The 22,799-nt window shown below is 36.3% G+C and overlaps 1 protein-coding gene across 2 annotated transcripts in view; it reads right to left on the minus strand.

Moving 5' to 3' along the window:
* Positions 1-1,551: 1,551 nt before the first annotated feature.
* Positions 1,552-22,799, minus strand: part of GULP1 (GULP, engulfment adaptor PTB domain containing 1) — a 65,008-nt gene continuing 43,760 nt past the window's right edge. Inside the window, exons 7-9 of one of the 2 annotated variants that reach the window (XM_010009622.1) lie at positions 14,561-14,699; positions 8,612-8,706; positions 1,552-1,623 (exon numbers count right to left, since the gene is read on the minus strand). In XM_010009622.1, the coding sequence (XP_010007924.1) occupies positions 1,552-1,623; positions 8,612-8,706; positions 14,561-14,699 (306 nt within the window). Of the gene's footprint in view, positions 1,624-8,611; positions 8,707-14,560; positions 14,700-17,220; positions 17,761-22,799 lie in introns of those variants that run through there. The other variant, XM_010009623.1, reaches the window with a different exon arrangement.

Here is a 22,799-nt window from a genome sequence, read left to right on the forward strand (position 1 = left end):
ATATTTATATATAATACTCTATATGAATGTTGAACACAGAATGGGATAGAGGAAGACTAATGTAATGTAGCGCGTTAAGGCCCCTATTCAGCAAGGTACCTCAGCATACATCAAACTCAGCAAAGGTAATCCAATTCATTGCCTTGGACTTCAAAGGTATATGCAGAAGTACTTTGTTGAACAAGGTATAAACATATACATATGATGCTCAGTTTGCAAACTAGTTTTTCATTGTGAACTGTAACTGTTGTAGACAAAACCATAAGTATTAAAAAAAAACTCTCATGGAAAAGGAATGAAAACAAAAAAAATCTGAAATTTTGGGTTTTTTCCACGTCTGTACATATGAGGGGAAAACTAGTAGAGTTCTTAAAGTTTTTGAATTGAACTAAAAAGTTATTGAACTGAATGTGCAGCTTGGGCATCAAAACACTAATGATAATTTTCTGAGATAGACAGGTTTAAGATGGTATTTTATTGCTTATGCTAAAGATTAATGAAGAGTATGCATAGACTCGCTAGCAGCTGAAAACTGCAGTTACTTCTGTAACAACCAGTGGGTATGAAAGACTTAAGAACTTATATTGAATTCTTACAGCAAGCTTTAAAATTACAGTAAGACATATAACATTAGAGCAGACAGTGAAAAAAATACTCAACAGAGCCTGACTGTAAACACTCAGGTGTTGAAAGTAACTTACAGGACTGAGCCCAGTAAACGGAGTGCCCGCTTATATGAAAACTTACGTAAACTCCTAAGTTTATGCAAGACCATAATCTTCCTTTTAAGTGATGGTTATCATGTAGTGAATTCCAAATTACATACTTTACAATTCAGCTATAAAATATCAAAGCAAAGGGCAGTTACTTTGTCCATTCTGCAATTAGCAGTTCTATGCTCATTAAACACTGATTAGCATACTAACGATTTGTTAGTTTCTAAAACATGAATGAAGGACCTAAAAGTCTTCTGGAGTTTGTAAACTAATAACATATATACAGCATAGTAACAATACACGGTAAAGGAAATCAATTACACAGCATCCAGATTTACCTTTTAAGCCTATATTAATGGTTAGTATTTTCTGCCTTTTCACTGCAATTTGAACTTTTTTACCAGATATTAATCATTTTACTGCGTGAATATTAAACAATGGCTTAAAAGCATAATTTCAAAATGCTTCCAGGTAAAGTATTACATGTAAATCATGCTTGCACGTCTGCAAACAGAGAGAGGTATGTGCGAGCTTTCTGAAGAATTTCTCCAGACTAATAGTCATAAAGCGTAGTAATCTCGGGCAAAATGTGAGAGAAAGAAACATAACAGCGTAATTTAATTCGTATTTCATAAACAAATATAACTTTTTACATTTGTACAGGGCAAGACTAGAACTAAGTTGGATTTTTACAGAAGCAAACCTCACAAGAGTTTACATGTCGGAAAAAGCAATTTTTGGCATATGGATAATACCTGTGAATACATGTTCAGGATTAAAAAAACCAAACCAACAAACAACACTGTGTAGGATTTTCACATTTAGTTTCTTGGCATCAGCACCTGCTGTCTAGTGGGTCAAGACAAAATACTGTGCCTTCAAGAGTTAATCCCATTTTGAACCCCTCCTGCAATGAAACAAAACATAGTTAACAAAAAGGAAAGTGATATTTTGAGGATTAAGCTCTTTCTAAAAACATCTGAATTTGAGCCTAACTTTAGGACATTTCTCTTTTTGCTTTAAAAGAAGCTGAATAATGGCTCAATTTTGGCCTGACCTTCAAGAGAAAAGTCACCTTTGAGTCAAGAAAATTTCAATCTGTTAGGTGAAAGTACTGCAAAGTTATAAGCAACTGGAAACAAGAGCTGTGAATAGAAATGCTATGAGACAATCACCTCCAGAGGCAGCTCCCACAATGTTCAGTTCAGCACTGTCTTAACATACAGTTCACTTAGAGAATGCTGATTGCATGCTATGAAATCAGTAATAGGTGCTTTCATGAAGCAAATATCTTGTAAACAAAATAAATCTTTTTGTACAAAAATCTGCCTTTTCTCATAATGTACAGCAGTAGCTCAAGCATGCCTTTGGGTTTTGAAAGATAAATCCCAAATCAAGCCAGCTTAATTTCAAAGAGATTTAAACCACAGGCTAGAATTTTGAAAGTATATGAATAATTACTAACCCCACCAGCTACTGTCATCAGAACAGTAATACTGAGAAACAGAATAAACTTCTGGGCAGTAGTTATTAAATGGTCTGAGATTTTCCAAGTAAAACTTGAATATTCGTAAGGGCAGATCCATTCTATGAGGTGATGAGCCAGTAGCAGTACTGTGGTATGAACCTTCTCCAACTGTGTCACCCAGTTTGCCCTACCTGGATGACATGGTGCTGCCAAAGCTCACTGGTGTACTTGACTTTTTTTCCCCCTTTATTCGCTTGGTACTTTTCAAACAGGAAGAGCACTGATTTCAAAAAATATTTCAAGCAAAAGGTATCTGAAGCTCCAAGTCAAACACCTCCTGTTGTTCATTTACCAAAAGGATATTACTCATTGACGTAATTGCAGTGACAGAAAGAGAATTCAGAGAATTAGCCCTACAGTTTATTCTGTCAAATTGTAAACCCTGCAGTTACACTGTGTCTGAAATGCTAATCTTTTGAAGTATCTAAAAGCTGCTTCCAGTTTTGAGATTGTAAAAGGGATAGTTCGTGCTTCAATCTAAGGATGCTTGATAGAGGTACAGTGGTAGCACAGCTACAGCAACTACTTTAGCAATGACAACCAGCTTCATTTTTAGGAATCCAGAGAGGCCTCCACAGACCATTCATGTCTTGTGTGCTCTTACCTTTCTCTACATTTAAGCACTGTTGGTGTCTTAAGAAGCTGCACTTCCAATGCCCTTTCTCTGGCTAGCTGAGAGCAAATCAGTTTATGCGTTTCGGAAGTGCATACATGCCACTGCTTTTATGTTGATCATGTGTGATTTTTTAATTTTTTATTCCGTACAAACTGGTATTTTGTCATTTAACACTTAGCTTGGGTTTGCTATTACTACTTTGAACGATTTCTGCTTTCTTGAAGAACAATGCTCTTCTTATCTTTCCTTCTCCAACTTCAGACCACTTTCTCCCCTATTTAGTACTCCTCCTCTTTTAAGATGTGATATTCTGCATTTAAAATTATCACATTTTCACGTTTGCAATGTGATCAATGTTAATCCATTAAGAGATTGCTGCATTATATGTATCAATTATTTTTAAAAGCATTTTAGCTTTATTACTATAACTATTGTCTGTTGTAAAAGAAAATACTGATGTGGTAGCCAGGTGCTGCTACCAGTTGCATACTTGAGAACCCAGCTTCTATTACAGGCAGAATTGATAAGGAAGTAAAACCTACTACTACAGTACCAGGAACTGGTAAACACGAAAACATTCATACTTAAAAATGGCTCATGCACTTAGCACTTCATGCACTTATAAAAGGAACGTGACATTTCAATGTTCATCTGTTAAATCACACAAAATGCACTGTCATTAAATGTCAGATACTACTGTTACTAGCAAGTTCAAAGTTCCATGCTAACCACATGATAAAAGCCCAATGACATAGAGGACATCAAGGCAATCTACACAGTCATCTGGGCATTTTTCAGATTTATTTAAAAGAATGTAAACCCCAAAGGTTGGTTTTTTTTTTTCTTTCCTTTTCATGAAAATATAAGTGAAGGACAAGAAGTGTGTAGGAGTTTAAACCAAAGAATTGTCTTGACCAATGTTCCCATTAAATTAAATGCAGTCTTCAAAAGAGGGGGGCAGGGAGGAAGGGGGGAAAATCACATCCTTGTCTAGCAGATTCCTTGGCAAAGTAATTGCCATCAAATTTCCAAGGATCACAAAAGCATGGACTTCAGATCTCCCCAGCTATCTCCATTCCTAATCCTTCAAATTTTGCAAGATAACTCCAAATTCTTAAATAGTTTTTTTGAATCTTCAAACTTATATTTTGGCAAATATACATTATATTTTTAAAAAAATGGCAATTAGCTGTAGCCAAGCAAGCTGTGGGAAGACAAGGTTTTAAGAAAAGATTCTCCTTTATGTCCAGACACAGCTGGAGTGTAATTAATGCAGGTAACAGAACTATGCTGTAGTTCTCACAGCTATGCAGAACTCTTTGAGCTTTATGTCTGCTTTAAGGACTACAATTTATACATATATCTGAACTGCATATGTCTCTCTCAAGTCCTTTGGCTCCTACTTGAAGCTGCTATATGATTATTATAGTATCCATTATACAGCATATGTCTACTTCAGACTCTCCACTTCAAAACTCGGCATTTGCAGCTGTCATAATAATGAAGTCAGTTGGAATCACCAAGCTGATTACAAATTATGATGTTTTTTCTCTTTTTTCTAATAAGCTTAATTAATGCGTTATGCAGAATATTTTTTCTTTTAAAATGACACATATAGTCAGCACTTGATACGCATTACATACTATATATATTAAAAGCGTGTCATTAATTTTAACACACAGCATTTAAAATATTTTGCCTTGTGAAATTCGGGCAGTTCAGCTTCAAGTAACATGTCTTAGCATAACACACTGCCTGTTCATTAAAACACGTGTGCCACGGCTTCCTGTACTTTAAAGATTCAGGAAAGAGTAACTCCTCATGTGATCAAAAAATCTCTCAAATCTGCTGATTTTCAAGGAATGCAGAAAAGGCCATTCCCTGTTACTGGACAGGAGCAGAAGGGCTATAGTGTGCATCTATACTGTGCCTTCCTTCTGTGTTCATATCCTCAGGATGACTGTGTCAAGTAACTTTTGACTTTCAAGGCGATTTAACACAAGAACTGAACATCTTAGTTACCCAGACAAATAATGGTATGGTACTAATGGATACGATTGGTCTCTCAAAGACAGTAGCAAAACTTGTTTTCACTAGTGAAAGTAACCTGAAAACAACCCCTCTTCCAAAACACCCACTTTTTTAGTGTCTCTGATACTAAGACATGAGCTATTCTGGTTAAAAACAGTAAACAGTAAAAGACAAAGAACTGGTGGTGTGGGGTGTTTGTTTTTTTTTTCAGAAGATAAATCTGCCAAAACCTTACTTCTTTGAGGTTAACTCACTTGTCACTTCACAGTGACTTCACTTAATGACTTAAGTCAACACAAACCCAATGCACCAATGAAAAATTTACACATCTCTGAGAATGTAATTTAGAGGGCTGAGCATAAGTTATTTCAGATAGAAAGACGTCAATCCTACTGACTGCTTCAGGGCATGCAGGGCGAATGGCTTGCAGCTCCTGGAAGCTTTATGATATTAACTACCTTGAGATTTTAATAAATCATAGCAGCTGTTGCTGGTATGATTTGTGATCCAGGGAAACTTCCCCTCAACTCCAAGCTTTCTGAGAAAAAAGACAGATTAATTTTATTAATGTCTGGATACAGTAAAAATAGTGAAGATTAAAATATGTTTCAGCATAAGGGTGGGAGGAATCAGGAGGTTGGACAGTCATCAGAGAGAGGCCTGAGCTGTAAAAGTCACATTCCAGTATATGTTTGAGTTTTGAGCTCTCCAAAAAGATCAACAGAGACTGGACTGAGAAATGGAATAGAAAGAGCTTAAGTGTGAAATTTGGACCTTTGCTTAAGTGTAAATATAAAAGTGTTCTCCCAGAGGTCAGGAAACTTTATCCGATCTCTTTAAATTCAGAATATTGGATGCAAAGGGAAGCACCCACTACTTAAAGGGTTTATTCTCCAAAGCCTCTTTCTGAGCTGCACTTTCCTTTTCACTCCCACTTTGCTTACACATCATCTTCCAACGCACACATACACTGAAACAGCTTTTCTGCAGACTAGGGCATGTTTGAGAAAGCATCTGACATAGAGAGTCCGGACTGAGCTGCTCCAGTCAGGTTGTCACTGGCTGCTGCTGAGACACCTTGCTTGCCAATCTGAGCGCAGGATAAGCTGTATTTAACACCCTTTCAGAGTGAGTTTATATTTTGAACTATTAGATGTGTTCATAAGCAACTTACCTTTCTATACTTAATGGAATAGGTATTTACTGAAAGTCAGGCTGTACTTTCATAATGTGAACAGATTCCTTCACTTTGCATTCCAGAGATGGAAAGCCTGTATTTTTCTTACATGTTTCTTAACATTACATATTTTCCAGAGCACATTGCATATTCTGTGCTTTTACCTTTTGTAGCACCCATTTCACCTTCCTTCTTATAGGCTGTGTATCTAACAACTGTTGACTTCTAGTACAGCTATTTTCTGCTCATTTCAAGTTTTTAAATAATTTCTTCCAAATAAAAAAACATTCACAAATGTGACAGTATTAACACAAAAATATATGTATCAAAGGTTTTGCTTAAACCATTTCACTAATGACAATATAATAATGAAAACTGGAGATTTCACTAGTACACACGGAAAACAAACAGCAGTGAAAATGAAGGCTTAGTATTAGCAGCTGATAAGGCAAAGAACCAGTTTTTCTATGTTAAAAAATTGTAGGCCACTAAAAGTTTTAAAAGTTGCATAAAAGTTTTAACATATGTACATACATATTCATAAAAATAAAGACACCAGACATGAACAGACACCAGACATGCACACTTCAATTGTAAATGCTTTAAATACCATTATTACATTATGATATACCAACCATCGCTGACGCTAGGCAGCCAGGAAAGCACAAGAAGATAAAAGAGATATTAGGAAAAACACGTTTCAATCTGCATTTTACCACTTAGTAATACTGTACATAACTTTTGTTTTGGACAAAGTTAGAATTACTTTTTTTTCATACGTTGTCAGCTTTATAGTTGTTCTCAACTGGACTATATATGAGCAAGTTTTGTGCCTACATATAGACCCACTAGTTAATTTTCAGTGGAAGTGTCAGGGTATGCTAAGACTGATACACTAGAAGCTCTAATTGGGCAATAAAGCATACAAAAAAAGAGTTGGAAAAACAAAACCTGTATGCGCAGAGGAGAATACAGGACCAAGGCAATATTCTTTGCAATAAGACATAGTAATGGCATAAGGTTTGGGGGTTTTGTTATTGGTTGTTTGTCTGCTTTTTTAGGTCAAGAGTACAAACAATGATACAAGTTTCCCATTTTATGACTTCGAAAATCTTTGATAAGGATTATCACTGTTCCATTCATTTATGTTTTATGAGGTGATAGCACTTTGCAGGCTTATATGCTAACAATCAAAAAATTTGTCATAACGTTACCTGTAGTAAGAACTCTTAGTGTGAGACACCTAGGTATTTTCATAGGATTCTTCCTAGTAGCCAGAGATGCTACAGTATACTTTGTGGGCCACAGACAATGGAAAAATTGATATATATCAATGTGAGGTACTAAAAGATTTGATTTTTGTGCTAAAGGGCTTGGCAATAACATTATATCATTTACAAAACACAAACATTTTTACTGGAATTGTAAAGAAGCCAGTTTTGGCTTTTAGCTGTTATCTGAAATTATATGGGCCAGAGTACAGGTGACCAGCAATCCCAGTTTCTTACTTCACTGTGAGTGGAGTTTGCCAGGGGCACAATCCTAAACTGACATGGAAAATGAAATTTCATAGTGAATGGGAATTAAAAAATTATACTCAGGAAAATTAAATGGTGTTTAAATCTTATTTCAGCCATTTTGAAATGTTTCTGCTGCTCTCCAGGCAGAAAAAAGGAACTGAAGGAGCCTGAAAGCTAGCTCTCTTGGACCTTGTGGGCTCTTGAGATAAAAGAGGGCTGAAAGCCCTGGGAACACTGAGAAGCCAGGATCATAGAATTTCAAGTTTCCAGTATTTTCAGCCTTCTGTTTTGCTGGCAGGCTGCTGAAAAACACCCAGATAAGCAAGCTGGCAAGGAACTAGCACTTTGGAAAGTCTGACTGAAGACAGTGAGCTATTCCAAAACTTGATGACTTTCTCCTAGAATTGCTTCAAAATTGGGTCAGCAACTGAACGGATACAATCGAGTGTTTCAGAATCAGCAAACATTTTCTGATAAATGCTTGCACTCAGAATTCTTGAATCAATGCTCAACAGTTTAAGTGCTCCAGAGTGCGACAGTCAAATACAACTGGTTTTAAAGGCACCTGAAGCACGTACTTTGCCTATGCCAATGCTACGAAAAATCAGACTGATGCCACTGATAGAAAGATGAGGGTAAACCGGGATGATGGTGATCGCTAGAACTGAACAGTAACAAGATCAGGGGATCTGTAGGGCTCTTGCCTCAGGTCTCTTTTTCAGCTTCCTCAGTCCCTTCCCGGGTAGGAACAGCAGTATCCAATTTGACTACACTGCTACACTGCTGAGAACCCCTAAATTAGTGCAGGTGCCCATATTAATACCAAGTAAGGATCTTCAGGCAAATTCAAACTACAACTCAAAGACCATGAGACACACTTACAAAAAGAATAGTCAGAAATAGTTTTTTCTCTGTGTATTTGTGTGTGCAGTCTGGAATACATTTTCAGAATACTGTAAACATGTATTTCAGGAATAGACATACAGCCACAGAAAACTGCATAATTGATAACTCAGTGGTTACCTGCATCTCATCTAGTTTGGACTGAATGTCTGGAGGGAAATCTCCTGCTCCACAGTTAAAAGGGTCAAAAGGTTCTGCTCCAAAAAGGTCTCTCTCTGGAACAAGAGAAAAATGAGTCACTGAGAGAAAAGGTTTGGGCTACGACAACAGATCTTTGAAAAATTCAGCTTATCTCCTTAAAAGCTGAACAATAGCACCTCCAGATCTACGACTGATTAACCACAACATCCAAATTTAAAGCCAGGTCTTGAATAGTTTTCCTTAGTTTAGTATTCAAATATTTTTCCAAGAACACCATCAATCTCTGTTTAAGGCTCTCTTAGACTTCATTAATGCTTCTGCCTCCTAAAGGAATTTTAGAGATCTGATAAGTTGCAATTTGAAGAGGGCATCTCCAACTTAAGTGTGCTCTGGAATCGGTGTATATGAGGAGTTTCATAAATAGGAAGGGAACTGCACAATGGTTGTCAAATTTCACCCTAACATTATGTCAGAAACATTCTTACAAACAAACTAGCCTCCATGTCCCCTGTCTGTCACTTCCCACCGTCAGGTTCAGGACACCTTCATAAGGACATCTACTCTTCCTCATGGAAGGTAAGGCCCTCATTTGATCGAGTTCCTCAGTGCACAGCTGATATTAACTAACACTATTTGTCAGGGTTTTAAAACTTTGGATAAGATCAAGTCAAGAAAGAATGAATGAAAAAAAGCACAGGACCATGAAAAGTCACTTATCCTAAAACTCCACTAAATTTGGATCCATAATAGAATGATTGAAAATTTCTCTCTTTCAATAGCATACGATTTCTCACTTTTTCTTAACTGTAGTATGCTTTCTAGCAGTGAGGGGATTTTTGTTTGGGTTTTTTTTTTTGGTCTGGACAAGGAGCAGCACCTCCTATATCTATATATATTTTTTTTTTTTTTAGAACAGTTCTTTACATCTGAGAGCCAAATATTTTTTTAATTCCTTCTCAGTAACTGATTTTTTTTTTTCCCCCTCTACATGTAATGGTTCCATCTACACAGATGTTTTCTATCCCACACTGGGTTGAACTAAAGCAGTAAGAAAATAATTTTGCTAACCCAACTCAACCACATTGATTGCAAAATTTACAGAACAAAGTTAGTAAGAGTTTTTTCATTAGTGGAGATAGGATATGGTTTTAATTTTATCTCCTAACTTTCAAAGTTCTCCAGCAAGAAACCTGGTAAGAATACTACCTTCCTTAAAACAATGCTAGCTTAAGAACATGAGAATAAAAGGGGCTATTAGTCACTTTGAAATTACTAGCTAATTTTCTGGTTAAGCACAAAATTTTATCTGTAACATCCAAGATACAAAAGCTGACAACTGACTACTTAACACAAAATCCCTGCTGCAGTGTTACCAGTCATGTTATCAATACTGAAGTACATGCATATAGCTAAACAGTCTTTACTTTGGCATCCCTGTAGTCAGAATTTTAGATCTGTAATTGTCTAAGCTTTTCAACATTTACTGCACTTCATGGGTTTTGACCTGATTTATTAGGTGTTATCAGGCTGCACAATAGGCATTTTAAATTACTAGCAGCTACCAGCATTTACTCCCATAATAAAGTACAGAAACAAAAAGGAACTTGATTAATTACATATTTCAAAAACTGTGGCTAAATAGTTATAAACTGCCACATGGGACGAGGAGATGGCCCAGATCACAGAGCTTTATTCCAAAAGTCTATCTGACTCATAAAATCTAGTTTTTCCTGGCAAAGGCGGACCACCTGCATGCAAAAGAGACTTTAACTAGGGCAATCTAATGTAAAAATTAGGATCTATCTTGTCCATTGCCTCTTTCAGAGCCAAAATGTGTCTGCTCCAGTACAACCAGTGTCCTCACATGCTCCAATGCTCCTATGAAGTAACCTTCAGATGTGTAGCAGCTTTGACTATCATTCTAGGCTCTACTGGACAAAAAGTGATTATGCTTTATGCTACTTGTAAGTCTATTTGTTCACTATATAGGTCCATTTTCTTCTTCTTTCCCCTCCCCTCACCCTAGGTTCTTTTTACTCTTATAAGGAGTTGACAGTTTTCTGTATGGTCAGACAGCTAAAAGCAGACAGTTTCAACACCAAACCGTAGCAAAAGTATTTACGAAAAAAAGCCCTGTAAAGAACACAACTCTTGCATTTCTTAGTACTGAAATATGACTTATTGCTAGCTTGAAAGCAAGTATTTTGTACACTATTGTGCATATTATCATTCATGCCTTACTATCAGGCTTTTACTAATGACAGCACTTCTGAGCTCAGCAGCAGGAGAATGGCAGAATCTTTAGCTTCATTAATGTCTCCTGCCTTCAGGTGAAGGATAACTTCATCTATATTGTTATTCAAAGCTGACTAAAATTAACCAGAGTATAATTTATTCTAAATGACAGAACCTAATAAACCCTGTACAAAATCAAATTCAAAATAGTATTTCCTAGCTGAGTTTCTATGAAAAAATACTATTTGGGGAGCTATCTCTGTTATAAGTTGCTAACCATTTCAGTAAAACAGCTGAAAAAGTCTGTAGTAGAACTGCTTCCCTGCATTTAAAATTTGTGTGCTATATGAGAGTGCACTGCTAAGAGTCAGGGAGAGATAAAGTTCTATGAAATACTTTCAACAGCATCATCGGTATTTCTCTTTTGAAAAGAAGCGAAGGAACACGTGGAATCTGGATGAATACTAAAACTAGTCACTGCAGAGTTGCACTAGTGCATGGGATCTCCATAAGCTTATCTGCTAGTGTTCACTCCACCATTCATGCAGGGCTCCTTTTTAGCAGAGATGGGATAAATTAATACGTTTTTTATTTCAGGCATGAAGATTAACTGTAACAAGAATATCTTGCCTGGCACGCTCCCCAGAATAATTGTAGCAGAGACAGGCATTTCTTTTTCCAATACACAGCAACCAATAAACCTTTGAAAATGATCCTTTCAGACAGCACATCTAATTTCCTTTCCTTTCCCCATTCCTTTCTAAATGGAAATAAATAAACAGTTTGGGAAACCAACTAACAAATTCAAAAGCCATGAAATGCTGATGTTTTACATTCACAACTTAAATCACAAAGACATTAACAGATAATACATTCTTGTATCTGTGACTTTCAGGACAAGAAACTGGAGAGTAGCAACCTGAACTCTGTAATAAACCAACAATTCCTAAACAAAACTACAAATATTTGGCATTCTGCATCTCTATCTTCTTTACCTTAGCTATCATCCAGGCACAGTTATGTTTATGTATACCTTCCCCAGTCCTGGAGCAGCTGTGATGACAAATAAAAATTAAACACACTGAAGAGAAGCACCCATGAAAATATTTGGAATAAGCTGAGGTAGTAAAGTCCAGGAAGCCTTTCCCTCAGGTGAAGACTACTCCCTATTTGTTTATTTGGGTTATTACAGCATAAAAAATGGTTCCACCGTTATTTTGACAACATACTCTTACATATCTCTGGAAAGATAGCATATGGGAGCAGATTTCTACATCTGCCAGTAGTGACCTTGGGTTGTTCAAGATGCATTTGAGTGAAATAAATGTTGAACAATTGAATAATGTTATTCTCCAGTTCTTTTCTGAGATATTACAACAATGCTGTGCCTACAAGAAACACATAAATTAATTCCTCCTTGAATTAATTAAGATTAATAAATTATTTCTGTCCTTCAAGATAACTTGCAAAAACATTTGCAATTCCTTACTCCACGAGGAAGCAGCAGCAAAGTGACAAAGAAAGTAGAGATAAAGAATGTAAAAGATGACCTCAGGAAATAGGAGACTCCAAACACCAGTTCCTCTGGGTTGCCACCTATCTGGCTTATACTGGAGAAAGAAATGCCAGCTTGCTTGTACTGACAGCAATAACACCATACAAAACAATGTATTATTGTAGATTATTATCGTACTGTAACATTACACAGCTTGAATGAGGTTCTTATGGGATCTGAACTTTCTCATCTAAGACAGGAAGTCCTTGTTTGATTATAAAATATTCCTCTTCTGTAATATGAGGATATGTCATATATGAAATATGTCAAAGTGTGTTCATAGCTGATAAATGCAACAATTTTCAATGTACAAAGTACCATGACATAGACTGAAAGAGCAGGAATCAAAAGTATAAAGACTATGATGTACTTCTGTAACCTCTCTCTGAAGCATGGCACACTGAGGAACAGAGAATTCACAGATACTGCCTGTGAGATCTCTGAACTCTGAATTCAGTGCAAATGAATGAAGTACAGAAGAAACAACTATTTTAAACAGTACTCAACACTAAATAAGCAATTTATTTATAGTAATTTCTATATTACAAAGCCCACTGATAAAAAAATTACAAAACCTATATAACTAGAATTCTCAAGACTCCTCAGCATTGAGTGCTGGCTCCCATAAGATTTCTAGCCACAATTTCAATGGAACTGAGGCAGGACAATAGCTTAAACAAAAAACAATAAACAAACCAAACCAAAACGAAAAGAAAAACAAAACAAAACAAAACAACAAAAAAACCAAATCAAAAAGCACCTAAAAAACCCCCCAAAACCAAACCAAAACATGTAGTTCAATTGAAATTATTTTCAAAGCTGTATATGATCAACTGAGATTCATTTTATAGCATTGTCTGTAGTTATGAAGAACAAATTTGAAAACACAAAAGGAGTTTTTGGAGGTGGTGTCTTTGAAATATTTTTTTCTCTACAAAGCCATGAAATTTCTCTTAACAGTTCTAATGTTCTTTTAAGTGATTTAAGAACAGTTAATATTAACTATTCTTAATGGTTCTAAATTATGTTAATACACCCTTTGAGAAACCCATAGAAATTAATATAAATTAATCTAATATCTTCTCTTGAACAGGAACAGATGATTTACTGAATTAATAGTCTAGACATCTACTTTCTCTTTAAATAGTGACAGCCACTCTGAGCAATGGAACCAAAAGGTACATAGGATATGGCATTAGGGAAGACATTCACTGACTTAAGTTTTACAATGCATTCATAATTATGCACAGCTTTCATTCATACCTGAAAATTCTACATACCAGAAGCATTCCCTAAAAAAAAGGTAGAAACTCCAAATGTGGTTTTATATGGTGTCAGGCAGTAACACTAATGTTCCTTATCCATACGAAAACATGCATCAGAAGTAGAAGATACTACACACAGGCTGATGTTTCTATCACCTCTAACATCACTTGTGTATGCTCCACTCTCCTCTTCCCCAAGGGATTTCCAAGTCTTTTGAAAATACATTGTGGACTCCTAAATGACTTCCAGTGAAGCCAAGAACCTTACCCTAGCTGCTTTCAAGCCTTTGGAAAATAGAATTGCTATTATTAATCATCTTTTCAAGATCTTTTAGGAGTGGTTGATAGATCTGGAGAGGCTCATCAACTATAACTGAAAAACAAAGCTGTAGATGATATGAAAAGCAGTATTAAAAATAGAATTCCAATACAGTCTGCATCTTCAGAGATTTCTTCAACTCCTCCTTCTGCATCATCATCACCATACTTACTCCACCTCTGTCTTCCCCAGCATTGTAGGTGTTAGATGCTACAACTGTGGCTTGACAAGGAAAGAACTAAGAGGAAGTAAAAGTATTTCTTGAAGTAAGTATAAAAAAGATACCATAAAAGAAAAGTCAAGTTAAAATCCCCAACCAAACTCCTTCAATCTTTATATATAATAGTTCAGCAAGTAAATAAATTTATTTATAATGTAACTTGGCAGCAACATCGATGACTCTGCGAAGATGGCATAAAAATGAAATGGCATTATTAAATGTGATTTACAAAAACTGTATCTGTCTTTTCATGCAAAATGTACGTAAATATTTAAAGATGCTTTATTAAAAATATAATTTAAGCAAAAATTAGGTCAGTTGTTACAAAACTTACTGATCTCTGTAGATCTAGTGGGTACTGGAGGAGGCTGTGTACCATTGCGAGTAGGTGTTGATGACTGAGGGGATATGGGAGAAAAGGGAACCATATCAAAGATGTCAGTGGAGGGTGATTTAGGTGTCACACTGCCTGCCTACAATAAGGACAATAAATATTAGGGCAATAATTCACACGAAAAAGATCACAATACTGAATTCTTCAGCATGCAGATAAGAGCCACATTTTTTCAAAAAATGTTAAAAATAACCATCAGCATGCAAAAACTAGCTCCTGACACCAAGCAAATGGCATTTGCAGATCAGAGTCTGAGACATGCTAAAACTCTCCAATACATAAGCAGCATTGTAGTTTTTCCTTTTTCAGTCCATCTGGTACAGCCAGAAATGTATCACAGTTAAACGTGAGAAAGCTGGTGACAAGCAGTTCTCTACTGCAGATATATGAATACAGATATCTTCACAAGACCCGTTTAAGGTAACACTGCAACAACAATATGCTATGCTCCAGACAAGTAGCTAAAATTAAACTACACAATCCAAATACTTGTTGTTCACTAATTCTTCCCTACATCATAACTTACTTGACAACCTAAAAACCTGTTGTGATTAAAGCTTCAAATGTATTTTTTCATAAGTAACAACCTAAACATCCAGTACACTGAATACAACAGAATAAAACTCTCATTTTGGAATGTGAAACAGAAGAGATTTCATTAGGAAGACCCAGGAATTTGGAAGGGTTCAATAAAAGCAAGGAAACCCCAAACCCAACAATTACTATGGTTCTACAGCCATATTTATTTCTGAATGATTCATTCCTCCTGCAATCTGTCCACTACTTCAGGACACAAACAAGGCATAGTTAAATCAGAGTAAACCAAACACTACAGACAGATGATGAAATAGATCAAAACTGAGATTTGCAAGCTGAAAGCAAAATATATGTTCAAAACTAGTTTGCGTATTAATATTATTACTTTGACAACACAAAAGCCCCTACATTCTGTGTATCAGAAAGACTACATAGCCAGGCACAGGGAAAGCCTGCTACTTTTAAATAAGATTCAATTTGACCAAAATATTCACACAAAAATTGTTAAGAAGTTAAATTAGTCACAAGGATCCTTACTCAGAATACATGAATACAACAACCTGAAAAGCAGGTAGTCTTTAGTATTGCTGACCCATGAGAGAGAGTTTCATGGACCTAAACCTTATTTTAGAATGCTGCTTTAAATGCCTCTCCTGCAACAACTGAAGCTGCCACACAGCACAGATTTCTAATCCAAGTGTGAAGATAGCCCTAACTACCTCTGTTTCTCTCTGGAGGCTGCAGTAGGTGCTGAGAAGGAATGGATATTGATCCACAGTCTTCCACTGAATACACTGCTTGAAGAGAAAACTAGACTCACAAGTCCTACATTTCCTATTTCTAAGGAATTTTTAATTGATATTTTAAATGTGCATTACGAGAGCTCTAGAACTGTTCAGTATCTCAGAAAAACTGGGACATCTCTACCTAGGTACACCAAAAAGGGGAAAAAAGAAAAAAAGTAAATTCACATTTACCATACTGCCTTTTTTTTCCTATTTAAAAATATATTCTCTCAGTCATGTTATTCCCTGGCAAGATCACAGCTGCATTAACTTAATAAAATAACTAATTTCAAAGATTTTTACACATACAGAACTCCTACTGACCTTCACACGAGTTACCATTGCAATTTCCAAGATCATATATTGTGAAAAGATTTGTGTGCATAGTGTTTAGACACAATAAGTTCTTACTGCTACATCCATGGACCTTGCATTAACCTTCTTGCACCTCTATGCACAATCAGAAAACCAGTATAATTTAGGTCAAGGTAAATCACTGGATGTCATCTACTCCCATTCGAAGTAGGGCAATGGATGTGCTTGACCCGAACTAAACGTATAATGAATCTCACATCCCTTTCTTCATACAAAAAAACATCTCTCTGATTCTAGACAGGATTTTCTCTACATCAGGAAAGTGGGATCAGGTTTAATGCATAAGTACGTGCCATATATTAACCTACATTTCCCATCAACGTTGATGGATAATCCTAGAATCTTGTGGAGACAGTAAATATTACTGTAAATTCTCCTTATTTGCTAAGTGTTTATTAAATTTAATTATCTAGAAGCTAGATAAATAAGCAGTATTTATATTTAGTCTTCACTGAGTCTTTTAGACAAAAAAAAGCAAAACCAAACTTTACATTGCCATTTCCTGCCTATATGCCATTCTGTTGAAGTTACTGGCCATGTCTGGACTACTGCTACAGCTAGATTAAGTAAAGCTATAATTTAGTTATTTTAAGAAATGCATATTTTGAATATATATAAGCATAAGAAGCACTTTTATTTAGTGAACACATGCAGAAAGACAGGATGTTTGCCAAATACAGCCAAATGTTATTTGCAAATGGAAGAAAAGTTGTGAGTATAAGCATACTGATACGAAAAAGCAAGGAATATGCCCATTGTGTATATAAGAATAATTTTCAACCTTAATTTTGCACAGAGTTTTTATAGTGTATGCTAAAAGCTATATAATGGCTGTTTACTTTTCTATTAATTCATTTCAGGATGGAGGAAGTCCTTGAAGTGGGACTTTTAGAATTGTCATTTTTTTAATAACTATTCTTAATAAAAAGAATTTTAATGAAAGATTGACAGAAAACAGAGAGGTAATTAATTAATGGACTAATTTAAACAGGTTGGGAAAATAAGAATTTATGTTTTGGAGATGAGGAACAGCTATGTAGAAATAAGAGTAAAGTTTCACAAATTCCTCATTTTAAGAGTACCCCTAAAGAATCTAAGATACATCTGCTCTGTCCTTTAACCACTGTACAAAATGCACATTTTTAATACAAGTTAACACACAACAGAGAACAAAGAAAAGCAAAAAAAAACTAAAAAGCTTTTGCACAGCAGGATTACACGAGGTCTTGGACAGCTGTATTCACTGGTTGGCTTGGGAAGACCACTCTTTGAAGGTGGTGGTATTAACAATCCAGGTGGTAGTCTAGAGTCAGGAGAACTCCTAGGAGTAAGCGTAATGGAAGAGATATCTAAACAAGGAGGTGAATCCTCACTGTTACACCAGAAAAAAGTAGAGGGTCTTTGAAACATATGTTCATCATTATCACACTTTATGTGCAGCAGCTGAAAAGGAATCACAGAAAGAGAAAACATTCTGAGGAACAGAACGTGGTAACGTCAGGAAAAGAAAAACAAATCCAAACCAAAACACATTTCATATGCCAAAAAAGTTTGTCAGCAACTTGCTCTTCATTGTTACAGTTACAAGATACAGAACTTGAAAATATTTTAAAACAAAACCTAAAAATACACCGCAGTAAGAGGTAACCCAGTATTAACTCAAATGAAGATGACTTGCTCCTTGATAACTACACCAAATAAAATGCAGAGAGGCATCTTTCCAAAAGTGGGTGTCTCAGATGCACCGTCAAATGTCTAAAAATCCAGTAACTTATCAGCAATATCTCATATCTGCACTTGTAAATTAGCAGGTAAGCACATATCCAGGGGGAAGAGTTACTCTGGTGCTTAAAGCACAGGTCAGAATTTTCTTTCTCCGAACCAGGAAACACATTTATATCCCACCAATATCTAAAGAACATTTTAAAATCTTCTTACAGTAGAAGCTCAGAGAGCACAAATTGTAATGTTTACATTAGTACTAGACTTTGCTTCATTTCCCTATCTACAGAATTTGAGAACCTAAACATTTATGGACAGTAATACCCTTCTGCTATCTTTTCTGTGTGGATGAATAAGTACTTGAATTTGGTATTTTCAGTAGGTATCTCAAAAACTGAGACTCATTGTTGCACAACAAAGGAATCCTCATGTCCCTACAGCTGCAGCACAGGATGCAAGACAAAATAAAACTTTGCTGTTGAGGAAATATAAATGTTGAGGATTTGAACAGAGGCAAATGAGCAATATCCACACCAGAATACAAATGGTAAGAACATTCACCTAAGATGACAAAGAGGTAACTGCAAGGTTCTGGTCTGAATTAGGAAGACAAGAACCTCAAGCTAGATGCCTCTTATGACTGGGGAGTACTCAACTGTATGTTACAGCAAGATTCAGCATACACTGATTGAGAGCAAAGCTCGGGGGTTTGTCTGCTTTGATAAAACCCAAAAACCTTTAATTTTTTTCTGAATGGGAAATATCTGGAATCCTGAGAGGCTTCAAAAGAAACAGATCTTGCCTAGGTGAAATTAGAAACAAAGAGCCTGTAGGCCTGATCCTGGGAAGACAAGCAAAAAGGAAATGTATTTAAATATTTAAGAAACATGCCCAGCCAATCTTTCTGTTATATTCCTATCTCAAAATCTGAGGAAAACAACTTTGGACAGTTAAACCAAGGCTTTGGAGGACAGATTGATCTTTGAATCTTAACAGAAAGGACTGAACACTTGTGCAGCCAGTTCTTGGCTACAGCCAAGAGTTTATATACTGAGAAAGCAGGAATTTCATCTGTGCTGTAGGTGTCTCGCCTAAAAAACCCTTTGACTTGCTCAGGCTGAAGCAGTGGTAGGTAAGTGCAGCAAAAATTTTGAAGCCTGCTTTTCCTCTCTTCAAACAGTGTTACACAATTGATATGACATGATTATTTCATTAGAAGCTTGCATAGCTCCAGTAGAGTAGGATTTAATCAATTATTTTGTATTATTTTTTCCAGAGTTATGCAGAAAGTAAACCATCTCAACTCCTTTTAACCTGAGTCTCAGTTCCTTTCTTCACTTTCTTTACAAATAAGCTAGGTTAAGGGTACAAGTATCCAAATTTAGTAACTGTGCCACATTTATAAGAAGACCAACAAGCACCCCAAAACTCTCTATTCAAAGTTTGTGATTTTTAATTCATAAGGAAAAAAAAAAAAAATATCACAATTGCAAAGAATTCGTTGGTTGCCAAGCTGGAATTGTGAAACAGAGGCTTTGGAATGGTAACCAATCGAAATGAAAGCAAAAAACTGCAAGACAGAATTTTCATTATTATTTCAAGAGTATCATTAGACTAGAGGTAGAAGACCTGTAATGCTACTATGTAATTACTACCATGTAATACTTGATGCTATACATATACATATATATAAACCAGATCTCATAATAGCAAACACTGGAAGACACTAAATAAATACAAACAGTCAAACGAAGGAAGCAAAGTATTTCCCTGAAATGCAAAATGATGAAGGATGAATAGTGCCCATAAAAAAGCATGTATGTCACATGAAAAAAATCATATACAAACCAGCAAAACACATATAGGATGTAAAGCAGCAAAACTGTAAGGACAATAAACATGTATCAGATCCATGCAATGAAAGGTTTCAAGCCAAAACTGGAATATAGACTATTTGTATTATTCGAGTCCTGAACACTGTGCAGTCACATATCTGATAAACCATGATTTTAGGACATTTCACACCATATAGGGTGTCGAGCTTCACAGGACAGTTTAGGGAATGTGTCTTGTTCTTGGAATGAATTTTCACCTGCAATTCCACATTTGCAGTGCAGTACGGAAGCCCACCACTGGGTGCTCGGACCTGTGTTGTAAACACTGTTCTGCATGTTGCACCCCATGACCCACTGTCAGCCCACTGTAAGGCTCGGTGGTCTTCTTACAGCCCTATGTATTTAAACAGCCTACAGACAGGAGAGGTACAGCAAGGAAATGTATTCAACAATGGAAAATAATATTCTGGGAGGTCACAAAAAGAAGCACTGCACAGAAGCGTTTTAGAAAGTATATAGCCTAAAAAGGGTGTAACTTGTTAAACTTAATTCTCTTCCACCAAATCATAAAGGAAGAAAAATGTAGTAAAAATGTATAAAATTGCCATTTTATATGGCAATTGTATTTTGTCTGAGCTTCCCACTGTGTAACACTGAACATGCAGTATTGAACATGGTCAGGATGATACATTACTTTCCAATCTGAGCCTCATTTCATCAGCACAAGAAAACGATACCATCTTAAGTGAAATGAACACCAGTTCAGTGGACTTGGTCTCTATTATGAGTAAATGTTATTATGTGCCTGTCAAGGGATTCATTTTTCACTCATTTTACTTAGCATGATGATGAAGATGTGCACTCTTTGGCTGTATCATACTAGAAAATGTAGCATGATTGAGGTTTTGTTAATCAAGAAATCATTTCAAAATTGTTTGTTTTTACTAGGTGTCTCAAGACACTGATCGCAATCTTTGAGTCATACCCCCATAAGAATCACACAAGCTTATTAATGAATTAGAAAATGCTTTCCTTCCTTCAAACATTCAGGTTGGTAATATACTGGAGCTGTTGGAGCAAGTTCAGAGGAAGGCCACAAGGATGATCAGGAGGCTGGAGCACCTCCCATATGAATATTGGCTGAAAAAGCTGGGGCTGTTCAGCCTGGAGAAGAGAAGCTGCGTGGAGACCTCATAGCAGCTTTTTGGTACCTGAAGGGCGCCTACAAGGATGCTGGAGAGGGACTCTCCATCAGGGACTGCAGAGACAGGACAACGGGTAATGTGTTTAAAGTTAAAAAGGGGAAGTTCAGGTTAGATATAAGGAAGAAGTTCTTTGAGCATAGTGAGACAATGGAACAGGCTGCCCAAAGAAGCGGTAAATGCTCCATTCCTGGCAGTGTTCAAGGCCAGGCTGGACAGAGCCTTGGGCAGCATGGTCTAGTGAAGTGTCCCTGTCCACGGCAGGGGGTTGGAACGGGATGACCTTAAGGTCCTTTCGACCCCATCCATACTATGAGTCTATGATACAGAACAGTCACAGTGGATAACTTCAGTGAATCTTCTAGGGAATTGTGTGAGTGACTTTATACACTTCATGTATGGACATTATACAGTTAATTACAAAACCACTGATTACAAGCTACCTGAGATTTTTGACTACTAATGATATATTCATTTACTAACTCATAAAATACTGCATAAGCATTAATAGTTTCATTAATTCACTGCTACACCTTCAGTTCATTTAGTACTTCTTCAGTAACATGAAATCTGATATAGGCAATTTCAAAATTATTTTTTTTAACATCACAAACATAATAGAATTTTAAACCATCGTGAAGAAGCGTTCACTGAACTGAATACAGAATATTACAAAACTGAAAGAGCAGAAGACAGGCGAAGAAAAAATGAACATTTTCCCACTTGGCAGTCTTAATGGAAACATGAATCAAGTGATATGCTAAACACATTCCAAAACTGTTTTCTGAAATATGCATACAGTTTCGATGTCTATCTTGGGGTTTTCTCAAGGGCACGGTAAGGTGTTTTAATGAGGGTAACAGATGCAGGTGGCCTATGCTTCTAAGTCACAATTAAAGAACTTTAAAAAAAGGTCTAACCGATCAGTATCATTAATGTTCTGTTCATTTTTAAATGGAGTTTTTCTGCAACAGTGCCATGACAGGATTATGTATTACATACTACTTCTTTGATAATACTTATGGTGAATGGAAGAATGCTGTTCTTTCTGTGGCTGTTTGTCCCAATATCTTTTCCTGATGCCTTTCAATTCTGCTTCTCTCACATTTTATCATTCTCGCTTTTAAGCTGGTTTCCTGAATATTCCTGTTTTCTTCTATCTAACTTCAGAGTCAGGCACATGTCACAACTTCTTTCCTGGCCTTAGACAGAAGGCCAGGTTGGATGGGGCCTTGAGTGACCTGGTCTGTGTCCCTGCCCATGCCAGGCGGATTGGAATTAGATAAGCTTTAAGGTCCCTTCCAACCCAAACCATTCTGATTCTATAAAACAGGCTGCTCAAAGAGAAAACCTTAAAGGCATGCATGGTAAGCTTCTGCCAAGCCCAAAATAGGTTAAAAATGTCTCTTATGTCATCAGAGGTTCCCTAGTGGCCTACAATGGTTTACTGTTCAGGCAACTATAAAAACTGGGGGTGCTAACTGTACCTAACTGCTAACCCACACGAAGGCTGTGAGTACAGTTAACCTAGGCTGCTTCAGGCAACACTAGGAATATAAATAGCAATCAAAGAAATCACGTGAAACAGCGCTCCCAGGGATGCACTAATCTTTGGAGACTGGATTTATACACAGTAACATCCAAAATCTTATTGTGATACAAACTTGAACAGTGTCATCAGAATGCAACAACAAAATGAAAATCACATTCTCCTCACATAATC

Source organism: Nestor notabilis, unplaced genomic scaffold (assembly GCF_000696875.1).
Source record: "Nestor notabilis isolate BGI_N333 unplaced genomic scaffold, ASM69687v1 scaffold21122, whole genome shotgun sequence".
NCBI classification, from domain to species: Eukaryota; Metazoa; Chordata; class Aves; order Psittaciformes; family Psittacidae; genus Nestor; species Nestor notabilis.